Source organism: Heterodontus francisci, unplaced genomic scaffold, assembly GCF_036365525.1.
Source record: "Heterodontus francisci isolate sHetFra1 unplaced genomic scaffold, sHetFra1.hap1 HAP1_SCAFFOLD_58, whole genome shotgun sequence".
Lineage (NCBI taxonomy): Eukaryota > Metazoa > Chordata > Chondrichthyes > Heterodontiformes > Heterodontidae > Heterodontus > Heterodontus francisci.
Window position 1 is genome coordinate 9,151,831 of NW_027142006.1, and position 9,169 is coordinate 9,160,999.

The 9,169-nt window shown below is 44.8% G+C and overlaps 2 protein-coding genes across 2 annotated transcripts; both read right to left on the reverse strand.

Moving 5' to 3' along the window:
* Window positions 1-6,017: 6,017 nt before the first annotated feature.
* LOC137365881 (histone H2A-like) lies at window positions 6,018-7,529 on the reverse strand. The gene is made up of 2 exons (XM_068028124.1): window positions 7,499-7,529; window positions 6,018-6,466 (listed from the first exon to the last, which is right to left on the reverse strand). The coding sequence occupies exons 1-2, from the start codon at window positions 7,527-7,529 to the stop codon at window positions 6,018-6,020; spliced, it is 480 nt and encodes a 159-aa protein (XP_067884225.1).
* A 110-nt stretch (window positions 7,530-7,639) lies between these two features.
* Window positions 7,640-7,987, reverse strand: LOC137365894 (histone H2B 5-like; the record flags this gene model as incomplete). Its single annotated transcript, XM_068028138.1, has 1 exon — window positions 7,640-7,987. A coding segment is annotated over one exon (348 nt), but the record flags the coding sequence as incomplete, so codon positions are not given.
* Window positions 7,988-9,169: the final 1,182 nt, after the last annotated feature.

Below are 9,169 nucleotides of genomic sequence, written 5' to 3' on the forward strand. Positions count from 1 at the left end.
GCACTTTCTGTTTTCATTTCAGATTTCCAGCATCTGCAGTATTTTGCTTTTGTCACTGTCCTGTCTTATTGTGCTGCTCAATAAAGTAGTTGGAAAACCAAGTTACAGTCAGGCTTAAAGGGGATTTGAATCCAGGATTGATCTGTTCATTAAAGAGGTACTTCGACCAACTAAGTCAAAGGGTCAAAATACAGTGTTTGAGTTTTTTGAGCTACAGATTAGTGCAGATCTTTCTAGCTGTGCTGAACATTGATTTCCATCTCCGGGTTCTTTCTGAATCTGTGAGTTTGCAGTTCTTTGCGAGTGAGTGGGAGACATGGAGATATGTTTAGACGATTTCCTGGCAAATCATTTGCAACTCCATATTTTTATGAAATTTGTACGAACACATTAATGACATACGTCACGCCGTGAAATTTCTCCACAAAACACTGAAAGGTGACATTGTTAATTGTGAGGGGGTTTTTTCACTTATTCAGACATACATTTGGAAGGAGTGATCAGAACGTGATTCACACATGACGTGATGACGTATGGCGTGAATAAACACTTCCTTGAACTGGCCATATTTGGTATCCATTTTTTCTGCTCGACCCACCTGAATATTATCGAGAAAATGGCAACAAGGGGAAGATAAAGTCTGTAAATATAGGCAGAAAACAGCAGCAGGGACTGCAGTAAACAAGATCAGCCAGTTCCTGGTGACTTAGTTGCTCGGATAGTGGAGAATTTAGATGGGTTGTGGACAGCCTGAGCCTCAGACTGTCTCCTGAGTTGAATAGGATACCGCACGGTCTTCGTGCTCATTGAGGAAATTTGGCTGTACTCATGGGATACAGCTGAAAGATGGCAACGAATGAGAGGGTTTGAGCAACATTCCGTTCCTGTATTGAAAGAATGGGCATGTTTTTAGAGTTAAGAATATTTTGGGACTGGAAGGTGAGGCGGTCAAGACTCAGAATAAGGCAATTCCTGAGCAAAAGAAAACAATTTTGCTTGTGGAAATTGGCCTGGAAGTGTATGACATGCTAACAAAGCTTCCTGCTCTGAACAAAGCAAAATATGTGCCAGTCAAAACAATATCACCAAGTTGGAGGAACATTTCAACCCTAAGCCACTAGAGATAGCAGAATGCTATAAATTTGGAACCAGAAATCAGAAAAGTAGTGAAGCAGTTGGTGAGTATATTGTGGCACTGAAGAATTTTTATCACGTTGCAACTTTGGCACATTCTTAGACCATGCATTTTGAGACATATTTGTGTGTGGATTTGGTGAACAAAAGAATCCAATCGAAGTTACTAAACACACAAAATCTTACATTTGAGATCGTGTGTAAGATTGCTGTTTCCATGGAGATGGCATCAAAGAATGTTAGGGAATTTTGTCCTATGCAGTTAACTAGTACAGGCTTCTGTCCACCGTTAAAGTGCTTCAGCCAAGTCTAAAGTGGACAGACATAGCCAGAAGAGTGCCAATGATAGCAGTTTAGTGTCGTTATTACCATAAGGGCAACCACACAGCACAATCATGTCAGTACAGAAATGCAAAATGTTTTATTTGTCAAGCAGAGGCCAAAGAAGGAAAGGGAACTAATTCCAGTGGTAATGGAAAACAGTGATGTTATAAGGGTGGAGTTCACAATCTTGAAGTGAATCCAGAGTGCCTAACCAAAGAGGAGCAAGGGCTGTACAGCATTTATGCGACTAGCAATCACTCAAATGATGGAGACTTTTGTATAATGTTGTTGGTAAATAAACAGTACATTGCTACGACCATGGATTGCTCCATCATGAGTAGAGAAATGTATGGGAGCAAAGTCAGTGATGTCTGTCAAACTGAGAGCACCGGTCAATTGAAAACCTACTCTGGTGAGGTGTGAGAAATGTGTGGGCAAATGGAGTGCAATATCCAACATAAGGGCAGGCCCCTCAAGTTACCCATTGTTTAAAAAATTATGTCAGTGGAAGTAGGCATCACTGGCAAGGCCAGCATTTATTGCCCATTCCTAATTGCCCTTGACAACTGAATTGCTTGCTAGGTCATTTCAGAGGACAGGTGAGAGTAAACCACATTGTTGTGGGCCAGCATCACATACTGGCCAGACCAGGTAAGCACAGCAGATTGCCTTCTGTAAAGGGTATGAGTGAACCAGATGGGTTTTAATGAAAATCAATCATCGTTGCATGGCACCACTGCTCAGATTTTATATTATTCATTAATGAATTGAATCTGAATTCCACCAGCTGCCATGGTGGGATTTAAACTCATATCCCCAGGGCATTAGTCTGAGTCGTGAGATTATCAGTTCAGTGACATTACTGCTATGCCAGCCTCGCCCCTACAAGGTAGTGAGATATGTCAACAAACCAATAATAATGGGGAAAGACTGGCTTTGAAAGCTGAAGTTAGACTGGAAGCATGTTTTTTCAAGTTGAAACAACCAAGGTGCTTGATCAGCCATTGAATAGTTACAGGAATACTTTCGAGGACAGCTATGAAGGCATAATCAGTGTGAAAGCTCACATCTGAATCAGGCCTGATACCAAACCAGTGTATTGCAAAGTTTGGCTGCTTCCTTATGCTTCCAAAACCCAGGTTGAAGAGGAGCAAAAGAATCTGGAGAGATATGGTGTGCTGGTGAAAACTGATCACTGTGATTGGGCAAACCCAATTGTCATTGTGCCCAAGTCAGACAAAACCATTAGTCTATGTGGGGATGACAATGTCACAATGAACCAGGAAGTGGATTATGAGAAGTATCCACTACTGATCTCGAGATTTGTATGCGGAGTTAGCAGGGTCCAAGCTATTCACAAAGTTGGATTTATTCCATGCTTATGCACAGCTCAATGTGAATCAAGTGAATCTGCAGTATCTCACAATAAACACACACATGGGGTTATACTCCTACATAAAGCTGCCGTACGGTGTGAAGCCTTCTCCAAACTTCTTCCAAGTTACAATGGGTAAGATTTTACAAGGAGTGCTACATTGCTTGTGCAATCAGGATGATGTGTTGATCATGACTGTAACAAATGAAGAGAATTTTCAAGTGTTGGATGAAGTGTTAAAAAGGCTCAATGATCACAATGTGTCACTTGAAAAAGAACAAGTGTGCCTTTGTACAATCTGAGGTGGTGTACCTTGGCCTGATAATCAATGAAAAGTACTACAGCCAGTGAAAGAGAAGATAGAGGCTATGGTCAAAGCCCCTAAGACAAAAAGATGTGTCTGAGTTTAGATCTTTTCTACGCATGGTCCAATACTACTTGCAATTTCTGCCTGAGCATGCAATGGTGTTAGCTCCACTACATGAGTTGTTGAAGAAAGATGTGAAATGGAAATGGTCTAAAGCACAACAAGATGCTTATGATGCATGTAAGAGAAGCTTGACCAGTGACACACTACACATTCATTACCACACAAATGGTGAACTGAAGCTAGCTTCAAAATATGGAGTTGGAGCAGTAATCAGTCATGTTGTGGAGCATGGTCAGGAGAAGCCCAGAGCATTTGTGTCACGTACCCTGACCAAGAGTGACTGGAACTACACACAGATAGGAAAGGAAGTGTTTGGAATCATCTTTGGAAACAAAACGTTTCACCAGATTTTGTTGGGTGGTAACTTTACGCTAGTAACAGATCATAAACCACTAATAGCTATTCTGGGACCAAAGTCTACAATACTGACAATGGCAGTATCAAGGATGCTGCAGTGGGCTGTACTTCTCTCACTGTTTGACTGTAACATTGAATATCGTAGTTCAAAGGAGAATGCTATCGCTGACGCACTGTCACATTTACTGCATGAAGATTTAGATGTAGACTGTGAAGGTGCAATCTTCATAATAGAAATTGTGGCCATGGCTGAGTCGACCAGTCGGCAGGTTCACTGTGAGCCGATAACACTGCAGGGTAAAGGCCGCTTTCCAACTCCAATCTTAACACAGGAGATTCCCCAAACAGCTGCAAAAAGGTGTTTGTAAACTGCTGGAAGCGGATGTGTGTGGAAATGGTGATGTTACTGAGGAGGTTTCTTAGTATCGAATGGATTGTGTTTCGGTGGGAACATTACTGAGTGTTAATTGTAGCAGGACCATATTTAAAAGCTCCGGCTTTCTGGAAGGCTTTGACTACGAATGCCGAGTCTGGAAGGGTTTGTGTGGAGAGCTGGGTTTCGGTTCTACTGTTAATAAAGGGTTTGAAATTGGCAGCCCGGAGGAAACTGGAGGTGGATCTGAAAGATGAGGGGCCGTTCTCTCTCAACCAAAACAAGAAATGCTGGATTCACTCAGCAGGTCTGGCAGCATCTGTGGAAAGAGAAGCAGAGTTAACGTTTCGGGTCAGTAACCCTTCTTCGGAACCGTTCTCTCTCTGTCTGTCACTCTGGGTGTCTCCTCCCTCTCGCTCTCTGTTTAATCCTCACTCTGTCTCCTCCACTCCCTGCTCTCACTCTGCCTTTCTCAGCAAGGTCCAGGGGGTCTGTATACAAAGGATCCTGAAGGATTCTGTTACTCATGGACTGCAGTGATCTGAGTGAAGAATCATCATGTCTGGCAGAGGTAAAGGAGGGAAAGGACTGGGCAAAGGCGGAGCAAAGCGGCACCGCAAAGTGCTTCGTGATAATATCCAGGGCATCACCAAACCAGCAATCCGCCGCCTGGCTCGCCGTGGCGGGGTCAAGCGGATCTCGGGTTTGATCTATGAGGAGACTCGCGGGGTGTTGAAGGTTTTCCTGGAGAATGTGATCAGGGATGCGGTCACCTACACTGAGCACGCCAAGCGCAAGACGGTCACTGCCATGGATGTGGTGTACGCTCTGAAACGGCAGGGCCGCACTCTCTACGGATTCGGCGGTTGAACAACTTGACCCTTTCCAGCAAACGCACAACAAAGGCTCTTCTAAGAGCCACTCACCACCTCACAGAGAAAGCAGTGACCTGGAAATGGGAGCTGGGATAGGCTGTTCAGAACAGTTCAATCAATCTGCTGTGTTCGGGATACAAAACTGGAATCCCCGAGTTTGATATTTCAGTTGTAGCAAGGATGTGCAGTGGATTTGATTTTGTAAACGTGCTGTGTAAACAGTGCCCGAGACTCTCCAGTTAGTTATTTCCCCAGTCGACACATGCCCTCAGTGAAAAGCCACATTACTCCTCCAGAATCACTCATTGTTTTCATAGAATTTCAAAATGATTTCGATGCAATGAGAGAATCCGGGAGTTTTGCAGCAGCCATTGAATCGGTCACTGGAACCAGACCCACTTGTGATGTTATTTCTCCCGAGACGGTGTTTCCTGCACTGAAACTGACAGGGTTTGTGAAACTGATCAGTTTCAGCTCAATCATCCAGGGACCTGGAATTTCCGCAGTTTGAGCCCGAGCCCACTTCTGATTGGTCACCCTCTTCCCATTCGTATGTCTTAACCAATCGCAGAGCTTCGAATTGGAAAATGCAGCAAATCATTGGCTTAAATTGTCGACCTGACAAAGTTTGAATTCGAAAAAGCCGCCAATTTCAGTATCGGAAAGAAGCGATTCCTGGAAAATCTATCGAAAGCTGATCGTTTTATATATATATATATATATATACATGTGTGACCATTAAAAAACATTTATATTCCGCTTTTATCAGCAAATTCCTGGCACCATTTTAAAGCTGTTCGTAAAATAGCGCCAGGAAATTGTGCTGATAAAAGCGGAATAAAAAACAAGATTTTGGATGGTTATGTCCATATTTTACGAACAGCTTTAATCTGTAATATTGTTGGTTACTCATCTGTAACTGCCGGCAAAATGTAACGGGACAAATAACTCAAATTCGGTGTGGAAGTAATAAATTGGACAGGGTTTCGGGGGACAGTGAGAAGTCACTGAAATAGTTGCTTAAACATTGTAAATCTGATTCGGCCCTGTTACTGACATTCTGGAATCAGACAGTAATCAGCCCTTTCACAGAGACTGTCGGTGGCTCTGAAAAGAGCCTTTGGTTTATTCGATGATATTTTGGCCGCTTTACTTTTTCTGGGAGCTCTGAGCGCTGGTTTTCTTGGGCAACAGCACGGCCTGGATATTAGGCAGCACCCCGCCCTGAGCGATGGTCACCCCTCCCAGCAGCTTGTTGAGCTCCTCGTCGTTGCGGACGGCCAGCTGCAGGTGTCTGGGGATGATGCGGCTCTTCTTGTTGTCCCGCGCCGCGTTACCGGCGAGTTCGAGGATTTTAGCGGTCAGATACTCGAGCACAGCAGCCAGATAGACCGGGGCTCCGGCACCCACACGCTCAGCATAGTTGCCCTTTCTCAGGAGCCTGTGAACACGGCCCACCGGGAACTGCAGTCCAGCCCGGGAGGAGCGAGACTTGGCCTTGGCCCGAGCTTTGCCGCCGGTCTTTCCTCTTCCAGATATTTTCACAAATTCTTTCACGAAGAATGGATATTTTCCACTGCATTTACTGTACTTACAGACTGAAAAGTCTCCTCATTGGTCGGTACTTAATTCACCTTATTTGCCTATATTCATCACCAATCAGGTCACTGACAACAGAAGAGGGCGGGATTTACCCACCACAACCTCAGAAAGAGAATTTGTCAATTTCAAAAAGCCCGCCAATTTCATTTTCGGAAAGGAGCGGATTAAAATAAATGTCATCCTTCGTCAAAGATTTAAAATCCCTTCTCTTTATTTTCTTTTATTCAACTGCTTATATTCAACTAGGGCGCAGTGGCGCAGTGGTTAGCACCGCAGCCTCACAGCTCCAGGGACCCGGGTTCAATTCTGGGTACTGCCTGTGTGGAGTTTGCAAGTTCTCCCTGTGTCTGCGTGGGTTTTTCTCCGGGTGCTCCGGTTTCCTCCCACAAGCCAAAAGACTTGCAGGTTGATAGGTAAATTGGCCATTATAAATTGTCACTAGTGTAGGCAGGTGGGAGGGAAATATAGGGACAGGTGGCGATGTTTGGTAGGAATGTAGGATTAGTATAAATGGGTGGTTGATGTTCGGCACAGACTCCGTGGGCCGAAGGGCCTGTTTCAGTGCTGTATCTCTAATCTAATCTAATCCTTTCGTCACCAATCAGAGACGCGGGTTTTAAATGTTGTTTAAATTGTGGATCTTCCCACAATCGCTTTCAAACTGTCCCGGGCGGTACTAAATCCCTGTTCACAGCATTTCCCTGAAGCGAAACATTCAGTTTATCTTCAATCAGAGCCCAGTGTCCTTCTCTGAAAAGAGGGAGCCGGATCGAATCCTCAAACTGCCCTTAATCTGCTCTATAATGATCCCATTCCGGGCTGTTACACTGCGGAGAGTTGCTGTTGATAAAATGATGAATCAGTTCACATTTCAGGAATGGAGTGAAGGAACGGAGGTCTGACTCTTCCCGCTGAAAGCAGCTGTTAAAGCGGTCATTCAGGGGCTGTGCAAAAAAAAATAACAGCTTTAAGCAAAAAAGGAAAGGCGAATGAGCGCATTATGGGTTCATGGGACAGGAGACACAAACACAGTAGTGGGATCGTTATTATATTATACATTATCTTAGTGATTTAATAGAGATGTCCGGATGCAGCTTTTTCAGAGAGATTGTGGGTGGCTCTTAAAAGAGCCGTTGTGTTTGGGATGTTTTTCAGTCCATTGTGCAGTTTTACTTGGAGCTGATGTACTTGGTCACCGCCTTTGTCCCTTCCGACACGGCGTGCTTGGCCAGCTCCCCGGGCAGCAGCAGGCGCACGGCGGTCTGGATCTCCCGGGAGCTGATGGTGCTGCGCTTGTTGTAATGGGCCAGGCGGGAAGCCTCACCCGCGATGCGCTCGAAAATATCGTTCACAAACGAGTTCATGATGCTCATGGCCTTGGAGGAGATGCCGGTGTCGGGGTGAACCTGCTTCATCACTTTGTAGATGTAGATGGAGTAACTCTCCTTCCTCGACTTTCTCCGCTTCTTGCCGCCCTTTGCTGACGGTTTATTTAAGGTTTTCTTGGCGCCCTTCTTAGGAGCTGCTTTCCTCTTCTCCTCAACCATCTTCAGTTTCAATTTCAGACTCAGAGATAAACCAAACCCCTTCCGAGTGCGGATTAAATAGACAATCCCACAGCTCTATGCTAATGAGGGGTGGGGGAAAATAAAGATTGTGATTGGGTGACTGGCAGTGATGTCACAAAGGTTTCATATTTTAATTCTCTAATTGGTCTCTTTCGCCATCCAATCAGATTAAACATTTGCAACCAATCACAAACACCCTTCCTGCAATCAGGAAGTATATTTCCCAAAGACTGTCTCCAACCCCAGTTTCTGTTGAAAGAGCCGCTTCTTATGTAAAGCTCCCTGGAAATGTCCTGGCTGTTGTTGGGAAGACATATATTGGCTGATTCTGTGTCCTTGTGTCTCTGCTATTGCATGTGAGCGTGCAATTAATTTCATTTCTTTTTTCTCTGATCCTGTGTTTGAGCGTGTTGTGTAATTCGGTAGCTCTCAGTCTCTGGTGCAGTAGGGATTCATTCTGTATATTACAGACTCTGGTACTGTGAGTGTGACATCCATTCTGTATCTGTCAGTCTCTGGTACTGTGTTTGAGTGTGAGGAGATGAGGTGGAATGTTGCAGGGAGGAAGATGGAAAAGAGCGTTGGTGCGATGACACAGCCTTGCTTGAGCCCAGTTTGCATTGGGATTAGGTCAGTGGTAGGTCCGTTGCCAATGATTACATGTCATGCAGTCGGCAGACGATGGTGCCGAATTTCTCCGGGCAGCCAAATTTGAAGAAGATGTTCCATAATCCCTCCCAGTTTGGAGAGTTGAAGGCCTTTGTCAGGTCAGAGAAGGCCATGTAGAAAGGTTGCTGCTGCTCCCTACATTTTGCTTGGGAATGTCTTACTGTGAAGATTATGTTCACTGTGCCTCTTGATTGACAGAATCCACATTGTGATTCCAGTAGGAGCTCTTCAGCCATGGGGAGGAGGCGGTTGAGAAGGACTCTTGTGATGACCTTCCCTGTGACGGACAGCAGGGCTGCCCCTCTGTAGTTACAACAGTCGGGTTTGTCACCTTTTTTGAAGATGGTCTCAATTACGGCATCTCGGAAATCCCTGACATGCTCTCTTCCTTCCACATGCGAGACGTGAGACGATGTATTTGTGTCAAGAGTGCTTCTTTGCTGTATTTTCGAATTTTGGTGG

What these genes read in the sequence shown, in the direction of transcription:
- LOC137365881 (XM_068028124.1), bottom strand. Translation starts at nt 7,529, where the DNA reads ATGTATAATATAATAACGATCCCACTACTGT. An exon ending in AATAACGATCCCACTACTGT is followed by an intron (nt 6,467 to 7,498) that starts GTTTGTGTCTCC and finishes GAGACTTTTCAG; the next exon opens with TCTGTAAGTACAGTAAATGC.